Here is a 27,412-nt window from a genome sequence, read left to right on the forward strand (position 1 = left end):
TCCAGCAGATTTCTTACCTGAAAATTTCACAGTTACCTTAGAAATCTTTCCCCCTTAAAGCCCACCTGCATGTTAACATAAATCAAATGGGCCTTGTTGTCAAGGTAGAAATGCTAATTAGCTACACTTGAGACCCAGTTCTAAAACATATTCTTATAAACCTCATTTTTATAACAAAATAGTAGAAAAACATTCTGGAAAACAAAAACCCCCACTTGATCTTGAAGTCCACGTGAATATTTAATTGATGGGTGAAACACTGATGCAAGATGATTTAGCTGATCAGTTTAATATAATTAATTGGTAGTTGTAACTAATGTTAGTAAATTTTAAATTGACTTTTGGTCATTTTTGTGTTGGTGTATCAAAATATCAGAGCATTGCTGGGGATAAAATGATCTCCCAGAACATACAATAGGTCCTATGGTTATTTCCACTCTATGATAATTCTTTAAATTTTTTCTACACATAAAATGTAGGTAACTAGGGATAATTGTTAAAACACAGACAAAAAAAAGTATCAATTACTACCTGCCTAATCCCATTACCCAGGGAATATAATGAAATACACTTATATTTTCATTAAGTAGATCACTTATACTTTTAGGAAAAAGTATAGTATGATGATTATTGTAATAATTAAGATATAATAATGGTTAGTTCCTAAACTAATTAAAATAACACCAGATACTTTAATAGCAGAAATTCATCCTTCCTTCATGCACAGAACACAGCAATCACAGAAAGATACCACAGGATTTTTTTAAAATTACAATAGAATTGCATTGTGGCAATATCTGTTGGTGTGACAAAATATAATTTTATTTTTGCCATGATGCACAAGAAAATAATGTAGATTTTCTTTTGACAGAGAAATCTGTCATACAAAAATGCCTTCCTAGCTCAAATTGGAATACGACTAGAAAAGTATTTCATGTATCCTACAAATTGCATAAAAAAGACTAAATGAACTGAGAACAGTATTAAAAAACTTGGAAAAACATCTAGTTCTTCATCAAATCCATTCAACTACTCCACCAGCATCAATAAATAATTCAGCTCCAATAACCCTTTCTATGGTTTGTGTCGCTGCGTACTGTGACTTTGACCTACATAGATTTCTATAGTACACAATACAAAATCTATTCAGCAGCGTTCTTGTATATTGTCAGATACTTCAGTTTCCAACTTCCTGAAAACTAAATAGATTGAAATATTGCATCCTGTATAGAGTTTATCGACCAGCCGTAAATATCCAACTTCGAAAACGTGATTACTATGTCTGAAAGCTATTAGCCAACATTCTGAGCACAAGAAAATGAAAGTTAACATGGCACTTTTTAAACACTGTGGTGTTTAAAAGGCTTTAAAGGAAAAACATTGCTGACCTTTAAAAATTAAACTAATAATGCACATTATTTTGTTCAGTATGGTTTGAAATTTGATAACTTTCACTCATATTCACTTTGGCTCTCCTGAGGGAAATGATTCTGCATAATCCTCAAGTACATTTGCTGCCCTCCAGCAGTTTACTGAATTGATATTTTTCCTATTGCTAGCTAAGACAAGATAGTCAACTCTGCAGTGCATCACATTCAAGAAAATTTTTCTGCACAGACTACCAGATAGTGGGCAAGAGCCAAATGACATATGTATTTCCCCTCCAATCAAAGGATTCAGAAGCCAACTGTAACTTCTCAACAGCTATCTCAACTGAGGTAGCTTATTCAGCTTAGGAATGAGACCAACTTTCAAAGTTTCTGAACCATATCAGATACTTAAATTTACCAACTCAACCATCAAACTTCTTCCCTTTGTTTAATGGTTTTTATTAAGGCTAAGGGTGCAGCTCTACAGATTTTTCTAGTACACTACATAAGGATCCATTCCACCATACAATGAATCTTGGTAAGTAGATATCATAACATAATTATTCACATGTAAACCTGATCGTTTTATGTCTACAAATACATCTTTCAGCAAGCTTGACAGTATAGAAATTGTTCTGGAATTTTTGCCCGACTCTGTATGTATCCTGCGAGACCCCCATGCTTCTCTACCTCAACTGTCACGCGGCGCTGGAGCAGATGCAGCAGCAGGCGGAGAGGGAGGACGAGTGGGGGCCCCGGGTCATGATGGTGGGCCCCACTGACGTGGGCCCCACTGACGTGGGCAAGACCACCGTCTGCCGCCTGCTGTTCAACAACGGCATGCAGCTAGGCCGCCGACCAACCTTTGTGGAACTGGATGTGGGCCAGGGCTCTGTCTCCATCCCTGGTACCATGGGCGCCCTGTACATTGAGAGGCCAGCTGATGTGGAGGAGGGCTTCTCCATCCAGGCACCCCTGGTCTATCACTTTGGCTCTACCACACCCGGGACCAACATCAAGCTCTACAACAAGGTAAACACAGCAATTAGGAGCACTTAGCCATGGTTCACCCTGCTGCCTCACCATGCCAGGGACCTGGGTTCGATTCCCATCTGTGTGGAGTCTGCACACTTTCTGCGTGTTGACACTATGTCTCCTCCTGAGTGCTCCAGTTTCCTCCAATGATTTGCCGGTTGGGGGGATTGGCCATGCTAAATTGCCCCTTAGTGTCCAAAGATGTGGACTGGGGGAGATTGAATCAGGGCGTTCAGAATCATGAAGGGTTTTTTGATTGAGTGGATTTTTAAAATTTGTTCCTGGGACATGGGTGTCACTGGCTGGGCCAGTGTTTATTGCCCATCCCTAATTGTCCTTGGAGGGTAGTTGAGAGCCAGTTGAGGGGGTTGAGCTATGAGGAGAGGCTGAATAAACTAGGCTTGTACTCGTTAGAGTTTAGAAGAATGAGGGGAGATCTCATTGAGACATATAAGGTGATGAATGGGATGGATAGGATAGAGGTGGAGAGACTCTTCCTGCTCAGAAAGGACAGTAGGACTAGGGGGCACAGCCTCAAGATAAGGGGGGGGGGGGGGTGGTTTTAGAACGGAGTTGAGGAGGAACTTCTTCACTCAAAGGGTGGTGAATCTCTGGAATTCTCTGCCCACTGAAGTGGTGGAGGCTGCCTCGCTAAATATTTTTAAGACGCGGGTTGATGGGTTTTTGATAAGCGAGGGGATTAAGGGTTATGGGGAGAGGGCAGGAAAGTGGAACTGAGCCACGACAGATCAGCCATGATCTTATTGAATGGCGGGGCAGGCTCGAAGGGCTAGATGGCCTACTCCTGCTCCTATTTCTTATGTTCTTATGTTCTTCCTAACTTAAGACCTTGAGGCCAATTTCATTAGCCCTCCCAACATCCTAGTTGAGATCTATAACTCAGCACCGAACTGAGATAAAATCTGATCACATTATGGCTCAGTTCCACATGGGGTATGGCATTTATTACATAGACCATCAAGTTTTTCAAAGTCATTCAGGAACCATTATTTTAGTCTCCCAACATTTCAATGCTGAACTCTTCATAACTATATTTGAACAACTGTCATAAACCAGTTCAACATATTAAGAAATATGGTTTGATTGCTCCACGTGACTTATTGTTGAAATTCAGTGTGCTGCAAAGATACATGGAGGATGCACCAAGATTCAATCCCTGATAGTGTTTCGCTGATCTTAATCATGAGGAAACGAGGAGTCTCCCCCATCTCACATACAAACAGTTAGGATCTGGAATGTACTACCTGAAAGGGCAGTGGAATTAGATTCCATAGAAACTTTGAAAAGGCATTTAAATAGATAAATTTTTAGGGAAGTGGAGAAAAAGCAGGTGTGTGGAATTAAATTGAGCAGCTCTTTTCAACAATATGGAAGAGGCACAATGGGCCAAATGGCCTCCTTCTGTGCTTGGAAATGCTACAGTAGTCAAGGTAGCAGAATTGGTTTTAATAATTAGGTTGGGGTAAAGAAAAAAAAAATAGCCCCAGCTCCCTCTCCTTAAACGGTTCAAACCCCTTCAAATAATAATATGCTCAACAAAAAGTGTGCAAGTACAAGTATTCATGCTAAAAATTTGCCAAAATTATAAGTCGAAAAAATTTTGACTATCAAAATTTGTTCACTAGTGTTTCAACCACTCAAAATCTGCTTTGCCAAAATCCAATTCTTTAATATAATAAATTTATTTTCCATTCTAGCTGCATTTCAATTCAAAACAAAACTTTATGAACATGAGTTCTCAATTGACCCCTTACTTTATTTAGGCTTAATTACTCCCACTTCATTAGTTACTAGAAGAAAAACAATAATTCTTCTCTTGTGGGTTCTCTGCTGACTGTTTCTGGAAATATTCTTGAAAGAATTTAATAAATAGAATTTTATGTTTTCTTGTACATGAAAATCATTCCACAATAAATCCTCATATTAAAACAAGATAATAAAAATCCCCCTTTTTATTCCTTCATTTAAACCAGCTATCCCTAGTTGCCCTTAGAAAAGCGAGCTGTCTTCTTGAATCACTATGTCCCTGAAGTGCAGGTATGCCCATTGTCTAACTTCCAAGTCTAATCTAAATGATCGGCCACAGCAGTGCATCCAAGCCCATTTTACCATGTGGTGGTATATAACATATTCTTATCATTAATTTTTCCTCTTTTCTACTGCTGAAAAGAACCTTTGTGACAATTGCTACTTATTGTTTATACGATCATAGGAAAAGTCTTAGGAGCAGGAGCCCTTTGAGCCTGCGTGTGACCTTTCAGTAGGCTGATCTAGTTGCAATCTCAATTCCACTTTCCTCCACTCCACATCCACCCCCCTCTCCCCCATTACCCTTAACTCCCTTGTCTATCGAGTTTTGAATAAATTGAATGATCCAGCCTCTACTGATTATTGTATAGAGGTCTATTTTTGCTCTAGGAATAATCTAGTAATATTCAAAGTGTTAGAGAAAGTTCCAATTATCAATGAAAATGGCCACGTCCTGACAAATTAAAATCTACCATTCTTCTGTCACTATTCTTATCATAACAGTGAAAATATTGTGCTGACTATTATTATATTGGAACAGGAGATTTTATGGATACTTAAGGATTGATATGTCAAGTAACCTTTCATTTGACTTGAGTTTTACAATATCTGAAAAAGATTTACTTTTTATTCACCAGGTGGTACAATGCAAGAAATCTTTATCTGTTGCAATAATTTAAGCACCATGTTAATCATCAAATTCATGGACTCAGCAATTGTCAAAGTGGAAACATTGGCAATACACACTGTATTAAATTGAAAAAAAGTTGGCAAGAAATTCAAGTGCATAACAGAAAAGTAAATATAAAAAGTACACCAATGCCCGAATCAGAAGTAGGGAGAATAGGAAGTAGCACATGCTCCTTTACACAGTTTCTTGAAGAACTGAAGCAAACTTTCAGCCAAATATGAAGAAGCAGATCATAGCAGGAAAGTTTGATTTTGGTGTAGAAGACACAGTAAAGAGTGTCACCTTACTTGTACTGTAAGAAGGTCCTCCAATTCTTCCGAGCGAATATTTCCATAGGTACTGACCCCACCAATCACAGAGATTGGTCTCCTTTTCTGGTTTCTATGGAACTGAACAGTGGCACACTTCTGTGGCTGGGAGTCAATACAAGAAGTGTTAGTTGCATCTTCATTCTCCGTCAGGTCAATTTTTTGAGGTTGAATGGGAAAACCATTTTCTGGGATCGAAAGCTTCCCGCTAGAAAATTGACCATAGTCTGAAAGGGGTCGTTGTCGCTGCCTGCCTTTCCATGAGTTCCAATTTCTTTGTCCAATCCTTTGTGCAACTGTCTTTTCTTCTTCCTGGGAAGGTAATGGCTTCCTCCACTGGTCTTCGGAAGAAACCTTTCAAATGTGAACACGAAGTGTCATCATCTTTATTAGTATTACTTCTTTCCCAAGTTACAAGCTCTAGGTTTTCCAAATATCAGCATATTAAAAGCAATAATAAGTAATCATCTCTCTTTTTAGATGTACAAACATCTCAAACACCTATACTTGGCATATTTAAACAGACAATTAAGCTTAAAAAATATTACAGGGTCTACAGATCTCAGAAAATGCATAGCACGGAATCCACAATCAATATTCTAGTGAAGTTATGATGCAGTGAACAGGGTGAGAATGCTTCTGGATCAACAAGCCCTAACCTGGTTACTGTGGAGCCAGCTAAAATTAGCTGACTCAGCAGAAGTCGTTATTGCATCTAAGAGTTTACTGCATCCGTGCAGTTCAGGGACAAAAGCTCAGCTTTGAGGTGTTTTGACTCATCATGAGGATGCAGAGTTAAGTACAGTGAAAAAAGTCAGTCACTTGTTAAATGCCTCACTTAGACAGTAAATAATATCCATTCTGTTAGAAGCAACTCAATAGCTATTAACTGTGAACATTTGCTGAAGGAAAAACATTTTATTCTAATTAATGTTTATTCTAATCCTTTACACCGCTTCATTTTAACTCACCTTTTTTAAATAGTTAGTAACTAATCATTGCAGAGGGTGCAGCAAAAAGAAAAACACAGCTACTTAAAAAAAACCAAAATCAACCTTACTTATTGCGGTGCTTACCTCATGGTCAGGCAGAGTCTTGCACATGCACTGAAATACAATACAGTACTTATTGAGAGTGGTCATCCACTCAATTCTTTATCTTTCTGTTTTTATATTAAAACACGTCAGCCCATCTGGCAATCTACAGCTATACTGAGCGAGGTCTGAAGGTTATGACTCATGACGCTGATCCCATGACTGTACTTTTACCTCTGCACTGTTCAAGGCTTTTAAAGTCAGACAAGTGCCACCCACTAACAGCAGTGCAAAAGCTACAATGTACCAAACATATCAAAATACAAATTTAAAACATTAAAGATTTGCAGCACCATACCTCTTGTAATTAATGCAGGGCTGTGAAGAGACACACAATACCTCTCTGTGTTACACAAGTCCGCAAAATCATCCTTTAAATTTATTATTGATCTTTTGCTGCTTTTCACACACATCTCTATTAGCAGCAGAAGCAATCAAATGCAATGAAATCAAATTCTTTTCCATAAAGTAAATTAAGTCAGACATAAAAACAAAACACATAGGAAACAAGAAGAGGCCATTCGATTCCTCGAGTCTGCTCCACCATATAATTAGATTAGCTGATCTTCTACCTTAATACCATTTTCCTGCACTATCCCCATATCCTTTGCTACCTTTAATACTTGGGAAATTGATTGATCTTGGTCTTGAACATACTCATGACTGAGCTGTACAGTTCCCTGGGTAGAGAATTTGAAAGATTCACCATCTGCTTAGTGAAGAAATTCCTCTTGATCTCAATCCTAAGTAGCTTACCTCTTATTCTGAAAGTGTGGCCCATAGTTCTAGACACCCAATAAAAGGAAACATCCTTCTTGTATCTAATCTGTTGAGAGCTGTAGGAATTTTGTTTTGACGAGATCAGCCCTCATTCTTCTAAACCAAGCTTGGTTAGGGCAGGATAGCAGCACAGTGATTAGGACAGCTGCCTCATAGCGCCTTAGACCTGGGTTCAAATCTGGGCTCTGGTCACTATCCACGTGAAGTTTGCAAGCTCTGTACGTGTCTGTGTGGGTTTCCTCTGGGTGCTCCAGTTTCTTCCACAGTCCAAAGATGTGCAGGTTAATTTGATTGGCCATGCAAAATTGTCCCTTGGTATCAGGAGTACTACCCAGGTAAATACATGGGTTGATGTGAACAGGCCTAGGTAGGATTGTTGTCAGTGCAGGCTCAAATGGTCTGAATGGCCTCCTTCTATACTGTTTGGATTCAATGATTCTAATGTCTGGCCCACAAGCAGGACACAGCCTGAGGCACTTCCACCTGACCCACCATGTCACTGAAATCAACTGTCCAAAATTTCCTGGAAAGCCGAGAGCCTGCTCATTTAATTACAGGCCGGTTTCTTTATGCATTTGCTGATGATATATGAACCTATGTTGGGTGAAACAAGCCTGTGATTGGACAAATAGCATGTCAACCCTGCCCATACACTCTCTTCCACTTGCGCAATGGGTAAGATTGAGTGAGTGAGCACCCAGAGATTGGGAGTGAACTGGACAAACACAATCACACTATTACACTCTAATACTTTTTTTAAACTCACCAAGTTGCTTCATTTTGTACCCTTTTAAAAAAATTCATATCTAATGTTGTGCTGAACTTTATTTTCTGAAATTTGCTCATCAGTCCATTTTTGAAATGTGGCCCTCCAGGCTAAAAAGGTTGGACAAGTCTATTCTAAATTGTAGAGAATATAGCCCCAGTGTCCACAGAGACCAATACTGCCACCCCAGAGACTAATGAACCTTTGTTGCACTCCCTCAATGGCAACTATATCCTTCTTTTGGTAAGGAGACCAAATCCGTGCACATTGCTCCAGGCACAATCTCACCAAGGCGCCATACAATTCCAATAACACCATTTTATTACTGTTGTCAAACTCTTGCAAAAAAGGCCAACATACAATTTGCCTTCCTAATTGTTTGCTGCGCCTGCATGCTGGCTTTGTGATTTACAAACAAGGAAATACAGGTCACTTAAGGCATCAATACTTTGCAATCTCTCACTTTTTTGAGAAATACTCTTGTGTTTCTGTTTTTCCTATCCAAATGGAAAACCCTGCGCATCATCTGCCATGTTCTTCCACATTCACAATTTTTCTAAATCTCCTTGAAATCTCTCTACATCCTCCCACAATTCACATTCCCACCTAGTTTTATCAGTAAACTTGAAATATTACATTTGGCCCTCACATTCAAATCATTGACAGTGATTGTGAGTAGTTGGTATGCAAATATTGATCCTAGTCATAACCTACCAACCTGAGAATGACTCATTTATTCTCACTGTTTTCTGCCTGTTAACTAGCATATTAGCCCCACTCCCATTTACTGCAATTTTGATTACCAACCTCTTGTGTTGGACCCTCTCAAAAACAAACAGAAAATGAAAATATACCACATCCACATCTACTGGTTGCTTCTCTATTCTGCTAGTTATGTCCTCACAAAACTCCAGAATGTTTGTTAAACCGGATTTCTCTTTAATACATCCATGTTAACCTTGCCCAATAGTGCTATTATTTCTAAGTGTCCAGTATCATATATTTTATAATAAATTCTAGTATTTTTACCATTACTAAAATCAGACTAACAAATTTGTAATTCCCCATTTTTTTCTTTCCCTCCCTTCTTTAATAATGGGGTTAACTTTTGCTACCTTCTAACCTGCATTCTACCATTCTAGTATCCACAGAATTTTGGAAGACGACTATTGGCACATCCATCGTCTCGATTGTCACCCCCTTTCAATACTTAGGTCCAAGTAATTTATTGACTTTCAGTCCCATAAACTTCTCAAATATTACTTTTTAAGTATCATTTTTTTCAGTTCCTTGTCCTCAGTAGCCTATTGATTCCCTAGTATTCCAGCAAGATTTTTTTGTGCACCTTTCTTCATAAAGACAGAAAAGGGGGACAATATTCCCAGGAATCATAGCAGGCAGGACATGGACCATGCAAAGATCCGTTGACTTCAGGTATGATTTTCAGGCATTGAGGTGAGCACAGCTGGAAAATCCGCTCAAAGTATTTGTTTAGTTTCTCTGCTATTTCCTTGTTCTGTATGTTTGACTTTCCAGTCTCCGCCTGGAGTGAGCCCACATTTGCCTCTGCTGATCTTTTTCTCTTTACATACCAATAGAAACATTTACAGTCCATTTTTAGGTTTCTTGCTAGTTTACCTTGATATTCCATTTCTTCCATCAGTTTTTTGGTGCTCCTTTGTTGAATTGTAAAATGCTGTTAACCCTAAATCTTGCAATATTTTGGACAACTTTATAAGCGTCTTCATTTAGTCTAATACAGTCTTACACTTCTCTTGTTAAACTATAGTTCGATCACCTTTCCCCTCTTTTTGCACCTCAAAGGAATGTAACTTTTTGCAAACAACTTACTAATTTTTAAAATGTTAGCCACTGCCTGTCCACCATCATACCTTTAATGTAGTTACCCTATCTACTACAGCCAATTTGGCCCTTGTATCTTTATAGTATGCTTTGATAGATTTAAGACTCTAGTTATGGATTGAATTGCACCTAGCATATTATGTTCATTCCTCCTTAGAAGCTCACTTACAATGAAATTATTAATTAGTTCTTTCTCATTGTACAACACAAGTTCCAAAACAGCCCATTTTCCAATTGGCTCATAAACACACTGTCCTAGAAATCCATCTTGTATACACTCAAGGAATTTGTCTTCCATAGCATTAGTACTAATTAGGTTTACTCAGGTTATACACAAAAAAATGTTCCACATAGTTACTGTATTACCCTTGTTGCATGTGCCTCGACTTACCTCATACGCTACGTTACCACTACTATTTGGTGGCCTATGAATAATTTATACCAATGTTTGCTGCACCTTGCTGTTTCTTGGTTCCACTCAAATTGATTCTACACTTTCATCTTCTGATCCAAGATTTTGTCTCATTAACATACCAATCTCATCCTTCATTAACAGCACTATCCCATTGCCTTTTTCTTTTTGCCTATTCTTCCTAAATGTTGAATGCGCTTGAACATTCAGGTCCCAGCCTTGGCCACCCTGCAGCTACATTTCTGAAATGGCAATTAGATCATACCTGCTGACTTCCTTTTGTGCTGATAATTCATCAACCAGTGTACATTCAGATAAAATTTAATTATGCCTTATATTATTTTTGAAATCTGTGGTCTTTTCTGCCGGCACCCTGTTAACTTTGTACATTTTGCCCCTTCCTGCCACACTCACTCTATCAATTTCCTTATTGCTACCTTGCCGTCCTGCCTTGTCCACTATAATTTACCAGATCTTCCCTCACTTGATCACTCACCTCTGCTATTTAGTTTAAAGCCCTCTTTCTTTTCTTTGTTATACAATGCACCAGAACACTGGTTCCAGCATGTTTAAGGTGAAGACTACCCAGCAGAACAGCTCACATCTGCCCCTTGTACTGCTGCCAGTAGCCCATCGATTGAAACACATTTCTCTTTTCAGCCAAATTTTATTTACCCAACTCCAATTTGCTTGTGGCTCAAGTAATAATCCAAAGATTATTATCTTTGAGGTTCTGCTTTTTAATTTGGTCCCTAGCTGCTCATTCTCCCTCAGCAGAACCACACTCCTAATTCCACTGATGCTGTTGGTGCTCAAGTGGACCACGACAATCAGATCCTCCCCTTCCACTACAAGCTCCTCTCCAACTTCATGCTTGAATTCTGGCAACAGGACAGGAAACCACTTTTTGAACTATTGCTCTTAGCTGTAGATAACAGAGTGCAGAAAAGTGCAGGTCAGAAAAGCTACTTAATTTTTTTTTAAGTACTTTGGACTTCCACTATTCTGTGCTACCATTCCACCTGCTGTATTACAGCTTAATGGTGCATTAATCATATTTACTGCTCTGCAGCATCATTTAATGTTGATGAATACATCCATCTATCAGAGGAGGCAAATTCAACCAGTTAAAGTTTAACAGAATTGATGTTATCATAATGGTTGAAATTGATTCATACTTAATCACTGCCAGCCACCTGTTCACAACAATTAGTAACTATTATTTCACAAGCAATGGTTAGTACGACCCTGAGTCTGTTTATCTAGATATTCACTGACATTTACATAATGATGCTCATCTAATTCTGGCCCCTTATAGATCCCTGATTTTAATGACTCCATTTTTAGTGGCTGGTCAAGCCTTCAGTTTCCTAAGGCCAAAGATCTAGCCTTCCATCCCCAAACCTCTATATATACACTTCACTTTCCTCTTTTAAAGCCTCTACTCAAAATCTACCTCTTTAACCAAGTCTTTGATCATGTATGTGTGGGTGTCATACTTTCTTTTATAATGTGCCTATGAAGCACCTTGGGAAGTTCTATTACATTAAAAGGTACTATATAAATATTAGCTGTCATTGTTCTTGTAAGGATATTTGTCAACAGATTACCTAAGTCTGAACTTGAGTGGAAGTATCAGAACCTGTGGAACAGGAGTTAGTTAATTATTCACATGTAATTCACTTTATAAATAGCACATTGAAATATGTATTCAGTCAACTATAAAAGATTTAGATCAAAGTAAAAAAAAACTGATGAACTTGTAAAAGAATAAAACATTTACTAAACTGAAAAAGAGTAACTATGGTACACTACACCTTCACCCCAGCTTTACCTTTACAGATACATACAAATTTGTAAGGACAACACAAGTTACAAAATCAATCTTGTACGCCAATGATCTCAGAAAGCACGCTGTCCATATAAACTAATAGGCAAAACGTGATCAAACACACCATATTCTGAAACCAAGTGACAGATTCCACCTAAACGAATTTCTCATCAATTCTCTCCAGATCCTTCTCTGAGTCCACTGGTTTCACTGGAACTCTGTATTCACACAAGGGGTTTCTGAGCTCCACTCTTGAAAAACATACCTTGGAATGGGCAGCACAGTGATTAGCACTGAGTCACAGGTTCAATTCCAGCCTCAGGTCACTGTCTGTGTGGAGTTTGCATATTCTCCCCGTGTCTGCGTGGGTTTCCTCTGAGAGCTCCAGTTTACTCCCACACTCCAAAGATGTGTGGATTAGGTGGATTGACCATGCTAAATTGACCCTTGTGTCAGGAGGATTAGCTGGGGTAAATGCACGGAGTTATGGAAATAGGGCTAGGGATTGTGGTCGGTACAGACTCAATGGGCCAAATGGTCTCCTTCTGTACTCTAGGGATTCTATGAAAGGTTCTAACTCCAGGATTTCAATCTCTCCTTTCGCTATACCATTGTCAAATTCTATGCAATCTCTCAAGTACCCAGCTATGCCACCAGAGCACAAACACATCACAGATCCTGTTAAAGAGTCACCAACCTTTTGATCATTTCTGATATCTAACTTCTCGCAAGTCAAAGCACCTGGGTCTACACCTCAGCACTGTGGCACAATGGTTAGCACTGCTGCCTCACAGTACCAGGGACCCAGGTTCAACTCCCAGCTTAGGTCATTGTCTGTGCGGAGTCTGCATATGCTCCTCGTGTCTATGTTTCCTCCAGATGCTCTGGTTTCCTCCCACAATCCAAAAGACATGCTGGTTAGGTGTACTGGCCATGCCAAATTTTCCCTTAGTGTATCTTTTCAGTTGTCGGATTGTGCCAACTAGGGGATTTGCACAAAAACTTCACTGCAGTGTTAACACAAACCTACTTGTGATACTAATAAATAAACTTAATTTAACTCAACTTGGAGCCTCTCTCTGCTCCCTCCTTCAACCATGATGTGGGTATGCCGGCGTTGGACTGGCGTAAACACAGTAAAAAGTCTGACAACACCAGGTTTTAGTCCAACCGATTTATTTGGTAATAGACTCACAAGCTTTCGGGGTTAGCCCCTTTGTCAGGTGAATGGAGAGTTCTGGCCTCAGACAGAGCATATAAAGCACAGACAGTTTAGAGATTACTGATTAGAATGCGAATCCTTACACCTAACCTGCCGTTCAAGACCTGAAGTGGCTGACAATGCGAGTGGAAGGAGCACTGATCACAGGTTAAAGAGATGTGTATTGTCTCCAGACAGTACAGTAAGTGAGGTTTTGCAAACCCAGGCAAGTCACGGGGGTTACAGATAGTGCGACATGAACCCAAGATCCCTGTCGAGACCGTCCTCATGTGCGCGGAACTTGGCTATCAGTCTCTGTTCAGCGACTCTGCGCTGTCGTGTGTCGTGAAGGCCGCCTTCACGACAGGGATCTTGGGTTCATGTCGCACTATCTGTAACCCCCGTGACTTGCCTGGGTTTGCAAAACCTCACTTACTGTACTGTCTGGAGACAATACACATCTCTTTAACCTGTGATCAGTGCTCCTTCCACTCGCATTGTCAGCCACTTCAGGTCTTGAACGGCAGGTTAGGTGTAAGGATTCGCATTCTAATCAGTAATCTCTAAACTGTCTGTGCTTTATATGCTCTGTCTGAGGCCAGAACTCTCCATTCACCTGACAAAGGGGCTAACCCCGAAAGCTTGTGAGTCTATTATCAAATAAATCGGTTGGACTAAAACCTGGTGTTGTCAGACTTTTTACCCTCCTTTAATGTCAGTGAATGGGACCTTCTTCCTATTCGTTGTTCCTTTGATGCCACAATCTGCCTGGAATTTTCTTCTGTTCGGGTCTAAAGAACTTTTGCTTCTTTACATTGGAACCCACCCTCTGCAGTCTTTCATGTCTTCCTTGTTTGGTCAGTTTCTGAGTGTGTTGCTCTCTTCTGAATTATCTGGTTCCAACTGACTCAAGTGCTCTTGCTGTTTCAGTGTGGCCCCTTATTGCTAAGGAACATTTTCTTTAAGCAATGTCTACTTTAACATTGAAAAACCTTCATTACAATGCAGGCATCTGAACCAAACTGAAATTATTACTCCTTTCTTACCACACAAATACAGAGACAAAATTAAGCTCACTTAAGTCATTTTTTAAAGACTCTTCTCCCTGGAGAGACGAAGGTTGAGAGGCGACCTGATAGAGGTTTATAAGATGTTGAGAGGAATAGATAGGGTGGATTCTCGGAGGCTATTTCCCAGGGCTGAAATTGTCGCTACGAGAGGACACAGATTTAAGGTGCAGGGAAGCAAGTACAGAGGAGATGTTAGGGGTAAGTTTTTCACTGAGAGGGTGGTGAGTGAATGGAATCGGCTGCCGTCGGTGGTGGTGGAGGTGAACTCGCTGGGGTCTTTTAAAAGACTTCTGGATGAGTATATGGGATCTAATGGGATTGGGGGTTATAGATAGGTCTATGGCTTAGTAGGTATACAAGTGATCAGCGCAACTAGTGGGCCGAAGGGCCTGTTTGTGCTGTAGTGTTCTACGTTCTATCTCCATTTCCCCTACAACATACTCAAACTGCAAATTAATGAAAAGGATGTGACAGAGCAATTATGAAGGATAGATCACAGGTATGACTCCAACCAGCAGGTTCCTCCTCTGATTCCCATTGACTCCAGTTTTGCTAGAGCTCCTTGATGTCACATTTGGCAGATGCTGCCTTGATGTCAAGGACATTCACTCTCAATTCATCTCTGGAATTCAACTCTTTTGTCTATGCTTGAACTCAAGCTGTAATGAGATCAGGAGTGGAATGACCCTGGCGCAACACAAACTAAGCGACAGTGAGCAGGTTATTGCTTAGCAAGTGATACTTGATGGCACTATTGATGACCCCTTCTATCACTCTATTGATAATCAAGAGTAGACTGACGGAGCAGTAATTCACCAGGTTGGATTTGTCTTGCTTTTTGTGTTCCAGACATACCTGGACAATTTTCCACATAATTGGGTATATGCCAATGTCGTACCTGCATTGGAACAGCTTGGCCAGGAATCTATTAACACCACATTTTTGGATATGCTTGGTGTTGCTCCTGGAATGCCTTCCTGCATTCTCCACTGAACCAGAGTTGATACCCTGGCTTGGAGATAATGGTAGAGTGGGGGATATGCCAGGCCATGAGGTTACAGATTGTGATTGAGTATGATTCGGCTGCTGCTAATGGCTCACAGCATCTCATGGGATGCCCAGTTTGGAGTTGCTGGGTCTATTCAAAGCCTATCCAATTTCACATGGTGGTAGTACCACACAATGATACAGAGTATCCTCAATGTGAATATGGGACTTGTATCAACAACCATATGGAAGTCACCCCTACCGACACTGCTGTGGACAGATGCATCTGTGGAAAGCAGGTTGTTGAAGATGAGGTCAAAGTAGAAGGAAAAAGCAGGAGTAGGCCATTTGGTCCTTTGAGCCTGCTCTGCCATTGATTTTGATCATGGCTGATCATTGAAGTCAATTTCTTGATCCTCCCTTTCCCCAACATCCTTTGATTCCTTTAGCCCAAAAAGCTACATCTAATTTCTTCTTGAAATTAGACATTTTGGTCTCAACTACATTCTGTGGTGGTGAATTCCACAGATTAATCACCCTCTGGGTGAAGAAATTTCTCCTCCCTTCAGTTCTAGAAATCTTACCCCTAATCCTCAAACTATAGCCCTTGCTTCTAGACTGCCCCCACCATCGGGAACATTCTTTCTGAATCTACCCTGTCTAACCCTGTTAGAATTTTTTAAAAAGTTTCTAATGAGATCCCCTCTCACTCTTCTAAACTCCAGTGAATATAATCTTAACTGACTTAGTCTCTCCTCATAATGACATGCCTGCCATCCCTGGAATCAGCCTGGTAAACCTTTGCTGTACTCCCTCTATTGCAAGGACATCCTTCCTCAGATAAGGACACCAAAACAGCACACAATACTCCAGGGGTGACCTCACCAATGCCCTATACACTTCCAGCAAAACATCCCAATCCATATACTAAAATCGTCTCGCTATGAAAGATAGCATACCAATAGCCTTCTTTACTGCCTGCTGTACCTGTGCTTACTTTCAGTGACTGATGCACAACAACAAGGTCTCACTGAGTACCCATCTCTCTCAATTTACACACATTCGAGTAATAATCTGTCTTTCAATTATTGCTACCAAAGTGGATAACCTCACATTTATCCACATTATACTGCATCTGCCATGCAGACGCTCACACATTCGGCCTGTCCAAATCATGCTGAAGTATCTTTACATCCTCCTCACCCTCCCACCCAACTTTGTATCATCTGCAAATCTGGAGATAATGGCCACAATTCTCCCATCCTGCTCATTTTTTAGCATAGTGGGCCAGGAGATTCTTGCAGTGGCCGATTCACGGGGTTTGCGCATGCATTTCCACCATGATAGTGTCTCCCTGCGTCAGATTTCCAGTGGCATCAGCTCCATGCCCGAACGCAGTGAGGAAGCGTAGAAATCATTTAGATAGGGTCCAGGGCTGAAATCTCTGGGTCCGCTAGTATTCGCACCTCCCCCTCCTCCCCTCCTCACCAAAGTGGTTCATTTCAGTGGGATTTCAGTAGCTCCCCACTTTCAGGGGATTAGTGGCCCAACCCACTGGAGTGAATGGGGGGTCCAATCAAGGGATCCCCCAGAATGCCCCTTGGGCACTGGCACCCCAGCAGTGCCAGTCCGTGCTCCAGCACTGCCCAAGAAACGAAGTGCCAATATCCAGGGGGCACTTGGCACTGCCCATTAAGGCATGGGACAGTGCAAAAGGGGCAGGGTCAATGGAGGCTGCCACTCTGCAGTCGGTTGAATCGGGCCACTTCACACGTGCTGATCTCGGCACTGAAAGATCAGCACATGCATGTGGCCCACTCAGCGCTATGCTGCTGGCTTCCCAGGCAGGAGTAGGCCCCACCCACAGCTTTATAATGATATACAAGCTGGTGACATCTGCAGTCCAGGGTGTGGGAGATTCTTATCTGAATTCCCACGGACAAAAACAGCATGAATCACAGTTTTCTTGTGAATTCATTAGAAGTGTTTTGGCAAATTCCGGCTAATACATTTAGTTCTCTTTACCAAATCATTAATATATGTGAACGGTTGAGGTCCTAGCACAGATCCCTGTGGAACGCCACTCATCACTGTCTGCCAATCAAGAAAAAAATCCATGTACGCCAGCCTTTTGCTTCCTATCTGTTCACCAGCTTTTTAATCCATCTCAAAACATTACCTGCAATCCCATGTGCTTTAACTTTACATTGTAATCTGTTACATGAGACCTTGTTGACAGCCTTCTGAAAGTCTAAACAAACTACATGCACTGGTTCTCCTTGGTCAACTCTACTAGTTACATCCTCAAAAAATTCCAATAGATTTGTCAAGTATGATTTCCCTTTTGTAAATCCATGCTGTCTTTGATTGTACCACTGCCTTCCAAATGTTGAGTTATGAAATCCTTTATAATACACTCTAGCAATTTCCCCAGTACTAACGTTAGGTTCATGATCTATTGTTCCCTGTTATCTTTACCTCCCTTTTTGAATAGCGGGCTTACATTAGCTACCCTTCAATCTGTAGGAACTATTCCAGAATCCAAAGAATTTTGGAAAATAACCATCAATGGTTATTATTTCCAGGGCCACTTCCTTAAATACTCTGGGATGACGATCATCAGGACCTGGAGATTCATCCATCTTCAATCCCATCAATTTCCCCAAAGCCGTTTCTCTACGAATACTGATTTCCTTCAGTTCGTCACTAAAACATGCTTTTCTCAGCACTTCTGGTACATTATTCATGTCTTCTTTTGCTGAAGCAAAGTACAAATTTAATTCCTCAGCCATTTCTTCATTCCATTATGAATTCTCTCATTTCTGTCTGAAAGGGGCCTAAATTCAATTTTTCCCTTTACGTTTCGATAGAAACTTTTACAGTCAGTTTTTATGTTCCCTGCTAGTTTACTTTCATACTCTACTTTTCCATTGGTCCTCCTTTGATAAATTTTAAACTGCTCCCAATACTTATGCCTATTGCTTTCTATTGCCAATTTATATGCTTCTTCCTTGAATCTGATACCATCTCTATTTTCCCTTGTAAGCCTTGGTTTGGCCACAATTCCCTTACCACTCTTGCGCCAAACAGGAATAAACAACTTCTGGAGTTCACCTGTTTGTTCTTTAAATGCTTGCCTTTGCCTATCCACTGTCTTTCCTTTCAGTAATGTTTCCCAGTCAAGTATGTTTTTCCATCTGCCACAGATCTACTCTAACAGCTATGCCTGTGGTAAGCAATCAAATGACTCTTGGTGATGAATATTGAAGCCCCTCACTCAGGGACTATTTTGCTCCCTCCTAACTGTATATCACTGTGCCATCGCCTCTGCTGTGTCTGTCCAGCCTTACTTCTCCAAGAATGCCACAGGAGAATCAGACTGTAGGCCTTTCACCTCGTGGCTCCTATCCTTGGCAGGACAGGGTTTCTCAGTGCGCGTGATGTACCTTCTGGCAGTTTTAAGAACATAAGAACATAAGAAATAGGAGCAGGAGTAGGCCATCTAGCCCTTCGAGCCTGCCCCGCCATTCAATAAGATCATGGCTGATCTGTCGTGGCTCAGTTCCACTTTCCCGCTTTCTCCCCATAACCCTTAATCCCCTCTCTTATCAAAAACCCATCAACCCTCTTCTTAAAAATATTTAGCGAGGCAGCCTCCACCACTTCAACGGGCAGAGAATTCCAGAGACTCACCACCCTTTGAGTGAAGAAGTTCCTCCTCAACTCCGTTCTAAACCGCCCCCCTTTTATCTTGAGGCTGTGCCCCCTAGTCCTACTGTCTTTTTTGAGCGGGAAGAGTCTCTCCACCTCTATCCTATCCATCCCATTCATCATCTTATACGTCTCAATGAGATCTCCCCTCATTCTTCTGAACTCTAACGAGTACAAGCCCAGTTTATTCAGCCTCTCCTCATAGCTCAACCCCCTCAACTCCGGCATCAGCCTAGTAAACCTCCTCTGCACTCCCTCCAAGGCCAAAATATCTTTGCGCAGGTGCGGCGCCCAAAACTGCACACAGTACTCCAGCTGCGGCCTCACCAATGCCCTATACAGCTGCAGCAAGACCTCCCTACTTTTATATTCAATCCCCCTCGCTATGAAGGCCAGCATCCCATTCACCTTCCTGACCACCTGCTGCACCTGCAAGCTGGGTTTTTGCGACTCATGCACAAGGACCCCGAGGTCCCTCTGCACCGTCACCTGCTGCAGTTTTTCGCCCCGTAAGTAATAGTCCTTCCTACCATTCTTCCTACCAAAGTGGACCACCTCACACTTGCCAACATTAAATTCCATTTACCATTTCCTGGCCCATTCGCCCAGCCTATCTAGATCCTTCTGCAGACTCTCCACACCCTCCGCACAATTTGCCATTCCCCCAATCTTGGTGTCATCAGCAAATTTCGACACCCTACACTCGGTTCCCTCCTCCAGATCATCTATATAAATGGTAAAAAGCTGAGGCCCCAGCACCGACCCCTGGGGCAGTCCACTAGTCACCATCCGCCAATCCGAATAGCACCCGTTGACCCCCACTCTCTGCCTCCTATTTGACAACCAATCCTCTATCCACGCTAACACCCTACCCCCAACTCCATGTCCCTCGACCTTCTGCAATAACCTCTTGTGAGGTACTTTGTCAAACGCCTTCTGAAAATCTAGAAAGACCACATCCACCGGCTCTCCTCTATCCACCACCCTAGACACATCCTCATAGAACTCCAGTAAATTTGTCAGACACAACTTCCCTTTAATGAAACCGTGCTGCGTCTGCGCTATCAAGCAATTCCCTTCAAGATGCCTCGCAATTTCCTCCTTAATGACAGATTCTAACATTTTACCTACCACAGACGTTAAACTAACCGGCCTATAATTCCCCGCCTTTTGCCTGGCACCCTTCTTAAACAACGGCGTAACATTAGCCATTTTCCAATCATCCGGCACTTCCCCGGAATCCAGTGACGTCTGGAAAATAACCACCAAGGCATCCACTATCACCTCCGCCATTTCTTTCAGAACCCTCGGATGCATTCCATCCGGTCCTGGGGACTTGTCCACAATCAGCCCCTCCTTTTCTGGGCAGTACAGCACTCTGCCTACAGCATTGGACTTAATCCCCTCACATGTTAACAGAACACACTCCAAACAACTACTACTACACAGACGAATTAAAGACGGCACAGTTAGCCAAAGTCGCATAGCTTCAGAGACACGATATTAAAAGTCAAACGAAATGGTGGAGAATTCCATTAGGAAAGTGGGCAAACAATTGGCAGATGGAATACAATGTGCAAAAGTGTGAGGTTATACACTTGAAGGAGGAATGGAGGCATAGACTATTTTCTAAATGGGGAAATGCTTAGGAAATCAGAAACACAAAGTGACTTGGGAGTCATTGTTCAAGGCTCTCATAAGATTAACATATAGGTTCAATTTGACAGTTAGGCAGGCAATGTCAGCATTCATGTCGAGAGGGCTAGAATACAAGAACAGGGATGTACTTCTGAGGCTGTATAAGGCTCTGCTCAGACTCTATTTGGGTATTATGAGAAGTTTTGGGCCCTGAATCTAAGGAAGGATGTGTTGGCCTTGGAAAGGATCCAGAGGAGGTTTACAAGAATGATTCTTGGAATGAAGAGCTTGCCAGATGAGGAACAGTTGAGGACTCTGGGTCTGTACTCTTTGGAGTTTAGAAGGACGAGGGAGGTTGGAGGGGATCTTATTGAAACTTACAGGATACTGCAAGGCCTGAGTAGAGTGGATGTGAAGAGGATGTCTCCACTAGTAGGAAAAACAAGACCCAGAGGGCACAACCTTGGGCTAAAGGGACAATCCTTTAAAACAGAGATGAGGGGGAATTTCTTCAGCCTAAGTGGTGAATCTGTAGAGCTCTGTCACAGAAGTCTGTGGAGGCCAGGTCATTGAGTGTCTTCAAGACAGAGACAGATAGGTTGTTGATTAATAAAGGAATCAGGGGTTATGGGGAAAAGGCAGAAGAATGGGGATGAGAAAAATATCAACCATGATTGAATGGTGGAGCAGACTCGATGGGCCGGGTGGTCTAATTCTGTTCCTATTTCGCTTACAACTTCTTCAAACCTCTGCTCTCTTTTTTCTCATCACCTTGTTCCTGACAAGGACTCGTCAGAGTTCAGGGGCAACATTCCCCTTTTTATTCTCGTGTCCCCATCTTAAACAGCACAGCTTCTGTGCTGTAAGGTAGTAGCAGCTGCTGGTCCCTTTTCTTCTTCCCATTCATGCAGAACAAAAGAAGGACTGGGCAGAGTAGTGCTGGTCCTAGCAGTATATGCTTTTATCTAAGAGGCACCACAGACCCAATACAGATGCGTGGCCACAAGCACAATCCCAATTCTACATTTCTGGATTAACCTTCAAACGTTCAGGCCAGTGTTCATGCCTGACACAGGCATCAAACCTCTGTCGGAGAAGCTGCAACAAATTTGGACCCAATTAACCAGTGCCCATAGGACCTTCAAGATAGCATAGCAAACCAAAAATATAAAAGAAAACATTAATGAAATTAAAGTCATTACTTGGTGGAAGGATTTCTGATTGAGACTCAAATATCCAGATACATCCATGGGTATATTTGCTGTCACATCTGGCTATGTTGCTAATCCTATGCAGACTAATACACTTCATCATCCTCCAAGAGAGTAAAATTTGTCAGATGGAAGAAAGAACTACTACAGAGATTAAGTATGAAGATGATGCTCAACAAAGTCTCGTGCGTATATTAAAGATTCTTCTGTACATATCTATAAATATTCATTGAATTGATAAAAAGATGGTATGAACCTGTTTTTATTATTGATTTTACAATGTTTGAGATTTGTTTTTGCATTTGAGCAAATGAATAAGAATAGAACTCACTTTGTCTTGATTTTTGTAATATTAAAAGTTTTCTGCGTATGAAGTTTAAAGTTAATGTTTTTATAGTTACCAATAAGAACGTGTAGAGAAAGGATTGGGGAGTTGGGGCTGACTGAGAGTCAGCTACTTGCCTGTGAAGGGAATTTGACTTGGGTTGTGTGATCCTATTTGTTGAGACTCATTAGATTAAGGGAGAAGCTGTGGTCAAGTGGCCAAAGGACTAAGCAACTTGGCCCAACATAAAATAAGACACTTTAAATTAGTACACAGCTGGACAGTTTTGACAAGCAAGGACTGATGGAATGCAGCCAAGGTTACCACAGGTCAAAAGAACATAAGAACATAAGAAATAGGAGCAGGAGTAGGCCATCTAGCCCTTCGAGCCTGCCCCGCCATTCAATAAGATCATGGCTGATCTGTTGTGGCTCAGTTCCACTTTCCCGCCCTCTCCCCATAACCCTTAATCCCCTCTCTTATCAAGAACCCATCAACCCGCTTCTTAAAAATATTTAGCGAGGCAGCCTCCACCACTTCAACGGGCAGAGAATTCCAGAGATTCACCACCCTTTGAGTGAAGAAGTTCCTCCTCAACTCCGTTCTAAACCGCCTCCCCTTTATCTTGAGGCTGTGCCCCCTAGTCCTACTGTCTTTTTTGAGCGGGAAGAGTCTCTCCACCTCTATCCTATCCATCCCATTCATCATCTTATACGTCTCAATGAGATCTCCCCTCATTCTTCTAAACTCTAACGAGTACAAGCCTAGTTTATTCAGCCTCTCCTCATAGCTCAATCCCCTCAACTCCGGTATCAGCCTAGTAAACCTCCTCTGCACTCCCTCCAGGGCCAAAATATCCTTGCGCAGGTGCGGCGCCCAAAACTGCACACAGTACTCCAGCTGCGGCCTCACCAATGCCCTATACAGCTGCAGCAAGACCTCCCTACTTTTATATTCAATCCCCCTCGCTATGAAGGCCAGCATCCCATTCGCCTTCCTGACCACCTGCTGCACCTGCAAGCTGGGTTTTTGCGACTCATGCACAAGGACCTCGAGGTCCCTCTGCACCGTCGCCTGCTGCAGTTTTTCGCCACGTAAGTAATAGTCCTTCCTACCATTCTTCCTACCAAAGTGGACCACCTCACACTTGCCAACATTAAATTCCATTTGCCATTTCCTGGCCCATTCGCCCAGCCTATCTAGATCCTTCTGCAGACTCTCCACACCCTCCGCACAATTTGCCTTTCCCCCAATCTTGGTGTCATCAGCAAATTTCGACACCCTGCACTCGGTTCCCTCCTCCAGATCATCTATATAAATGGTAAATAGCTGAGGCCCCAGCACCGACCCCTGGGGCACCCCACTAGTCACCAACCGCCAATCCGAATAGCACCCATTGACCCCCACTCTCTGCCTCCTATTTGACAACCAATCCTCTATCCACGCTAACACCCTACCCCCAACTCCATGTCCCCTGACCTTCTGCAATAACCTCTTGTAAGGTACCTTGTCAAACGCCTTCTGAAAATCCAGAAAGACCACATCCACCGGCTCTCCTCTATCCACTGCCCTAGACACATCCTCATAGAACTCCAGTAAATTTGTCAGACACGACTTCCCTTTAATGAAACCGTGTTGCGTCCGCCCTATCAAGCAATTCCCTTCAAGATGCCTCGCAATTTCCTCCTTAATGACGGATTCTAACATTTTACCTACCACAGACGTTAAACTAACCGGCCTATAATTCCCCGCCTTTTGCCTGGCACCCTTCTTAAACAACGGCGTAACATTAGCCGTTTTCCAATCTTCCAGCACTTCCCCGGAATCCAGCGACGTCTGGAAAATAACCACCAAGGCATCCACTATAACCTCCGCCATTTCTTTCAGAACCCTCGGATGCATTCCATCCGGTCCTGGGGACTTGTCCACAATCAGCCCCTCCAGTCTGTCGCGCACCACCTCTCTAGTAACAGTAATATCATTAAGACCCTCCAGTCCTACCACCTTTCCATCGCTAACACCCGGCAAATTATTCATGTCCTCCTCCGTGAAGACAGAAACAAAAAAGTTATTCAAGACCTTAGCCATATCCCCATCCCCTACCACTAGCTCCCCTTTCTCATCCTCTAAAGGACCAACGTTCACCCTAGCCAGCCTCTTCCTTTTTATATATTTATAAAAACTCTTGCTATCCTTTTTTATATTAAGTGCTAGCCCAGCCTCATAGCTTCTCCTACCCTCTGAGGCTGGGCTAGCAACAGGGACCAGCCAAAACCTGTCTTGCATATTGAACAGAGCTGCTCAACCTTAACAATGGGAGAATTATTATGACCTGAAACCCAACAAGAGGTACTCAGCCAGATCAATGGAAAAAGACATCATGTTTGTGTACTCTCTAGTTTCAGCCAGACTCCCTATTATTAATCACATCTTCAAAAGGGAACATGCACACCACGGATAACCTGGCCTAACCTCATTGGTAAACTTCCACCCTGTGACTCCATTGGAGAATGTACCAGAAGGGCTCAGAGGGGGGATAAAAACAGTCATCTGGAGACAACCGCGAACGAAGACTTGACTAGCCTGCTGTGACCTGCGACCTGTGATGACATAAGAGTAAGAAGTCTCTCAACACCAGGTTGAAGTCCAACAGGTTTATTTGGTAGCAAAATAAACCTGTTGGACTTTAATCTGGTGTTGTGAGACTTCTTACTGTGTTTACCCCAGTCCAATGCCAGCATCTCCACATCATGACATTAGAGGACAGGCATGATCCACCTTTGTATCAAGAAGACTGAGTTAATCTGTCGACATGAGCTCAGTGAATTGAATCCAACATCCAGGTCACGTTCACTAGAATGGGTAGTATATGTGTTTTCAGATAGTCAGCCTAGTTTGTGGAAAAATTAACTTTTTATTGTGTAATAGTGGTTTCTTTAACTAGCAAATATTTTAATAAAACTAAGTTTGAATCACAGTCCTTTGTCTCAAACTAAGAGCACCTGGATAAAAGCACTTTTGAGTAATAAACTGGTCAAAGTGTCTGTATGGAATATTTCACAGGCAACAACCCAGAAAGACTTGCCCTGATATGGTAGGGAGAAAATGGTATTTGAATCACGAGAAAGAGTACAGGACTTCATCACTAGGTTACACAAATGGCATAAGTGAAGTACGAGGTTTCTGGTTGATCCAAGTCAATTTTAGCTTGTTTACTATAGTACATGTCTTAAGACACCAAGATCTTGTTGTACATTTATTTGCATCAATCATTCTTTTTGAAAGTAATCAGTCCTGAGGGAATTTGCTCTAGTGAAAGACTTGAAATCAGGACAAATCTAGGAGGAGAAAGACCAAAAAAATGAAGTCTTATTTTTTAAAAACCAAACAATTTTCAAGAGAAAAGATAAACAGGTCACTGTTATGTGCCTCAACCAATTTTAATTCCTTCTAATGAAAGGCAGCATGGTTTTGTGAAGGGGAGGTTGTGTCACGAACTTGATTGAGTTTTGAGAGGAAGTGAAGAAGATGACTGATGAGGGTAAGGCAGTGGATGTTGTCCACATGGACTTCAGTAAGGCCTTTGACAAGGCCCCTCATGACAGACTGGTCCAGAAGGTGAAACTGCATGGGATCAGAGGTGAGCTGGAAAGATGGGTACAAAACTGGCTCAGTCAAAGAAGACAGAGTCCCAGAGTAGCATGGAAGGGTGCATTTCTGAATGGAGGGCTGTGACATGTGGCGTTCCTCAGGGATCAGTTCTGGGACTTTTGCTGTTTGTAATAAATATATATATGATCTGGAGGAAAATGTAACTGGATTGATTAGTAACTTTGCGGACAACACAAAAGTTGGTGGATTTGCAGGTAGCTATGAGGATCATCAGAGGATACAGCAGGATATGGATCAGTTGGAGACTTGGGCGGAGAGATGGCAGATGGAGTTTAATCTGGACAAATGTGAGGTAATGCATTTTGGAAGGTCTAATACAATTAGGAAATATACAGTAAATGGCTTAAGTACCCTTAAGAGTATTGATAGGCAAAGGGATCTGGGTGTACGGGTACACAGGTCACTGAAAGTGGCAATGCAGGTGGAGAATGTAGTCAAGAAGGCATATGGCATGCTTGCCTTCATCGGACGGGATACTGAGTTTAAAAATTGGCACGTCATGTTGCAGCTTTATAGAACCTTAGTTAAGCCGCACTTGGAATACAGTGCTCAATTCTGGTCACCACAGTACCAGAAGGATGTGGAGGCTTTGGAAAGGGCGTAGAAAAGAATTACCAGGATGTTGCCTAGTATGGGGGGCATTAGCTATGTGGAGAGGTTGGAGAAACTTGGTTTGTTCTCACTGGAGCAACGGAGGTTGAGGGGAGACCTGTTAGAAGTCTACAAAATTATGAGAGGCATGGATAGAGTGGATAGTCAGAAGCTTTTTCACAGGGTGGATGAGTCAATTTCTAGGGTGCATGGGTTTAAAGTACGAGGGGCAAGGTTTAAAGGAGATGTACGAGGCGGAGAACTGTGGGTGCCTGGAACTCATTGCCAGGGGAGATGGTGGAAGTGGATACGGTAGTGACTTTTAAGGGGCATCTTGACAAGTACATGAATAGGATCGGAATAGAGGCATAAGGTCCTCGGAAGGGTAGGGAGTTTTAGTTAAGTCGGGCAGCATGGTTAGTGCAGGCTTGGGAGGCCAAAGGGCCTGTTCCTCGGCTGTAATTTTCTTTGTTCTTTATTCCTCCTTCAATTTTCTATACTATTTTCCTGACTGTATTACTCAAGAGTAAAATTCAATAGCAATTTCTCATCTAAGTAGCTATTCTTCAGCTATGAGGCCCACTATAAGTAATAAGCATGCTGCATAACCAGGGAATAACAATGATGGTTTTCCCTTCTCATCTTTTGTTCAAAACTGGTCCGTTTTCCAGCAAGAGTCTCAGAAGTAGAAACCCTGATTGATTATTCGACCCGTTTAAGTATTTGCAAATTAAGTCTTTCAAACTATTCACAAAATTGGTCTCTCTGATATAAAGTTTAAAACATTTATTTATTAGTCCCAAGTAA

The 27,412-nt window shown here is 41.9% G+C and overlaps 1 protein-coding gene across 8 annotated transcripts in view; it reads right to left on the bottom strand.

The window, feature by feature from the left end:
* LOC145349065 (spermatogenesis-associated protein 13-like) overlaps positions 1-27,412 on the bottom strand; it is a 288,754-nt gene that overhangs the window by 75,713 nt on the left and 185,629 nt on the right. For 6 of the 8 annotated variants that reach the window (XM_080197345.1, XM_080197349.1, XM_080197348.1 and 3 more), the window contains one exon: positions 5,433-5,807. The exons of 1 other annotated variant lie outside the window; for it this stretch is intronic. In XM_080197345.1, coding sequence (XP_080053471.1) covers positions 5,433-5,807 — 375 coding nt within the window. Of the gene's footprint in view, positions 1-5,432; positions 5,808-6,529; positions 6,600-27,412 lie in introns of those variants that run through there. One more of the 8 variants, XM_080197353.1, reaches the window with a different exon arrangement.

The sequence above is a fragment of the Carcharhinus amblyrhynchos genome, chromosome 10, assembly GCF_965287045.1.
Source record: "Carcharhinus amblyrhynchos chromosome 10, sCarAmb.v2.hapA, whole genome shotgun sequence".
Taxonomy (NCBI): domain Eukaryota; kingdom Metazoa; phylum Chordata; class Chondrichthyes; order Carcharhiniformes; family Carcharhinidae; genus Carcharhinus; species Carcharhinus amblyrhynchos.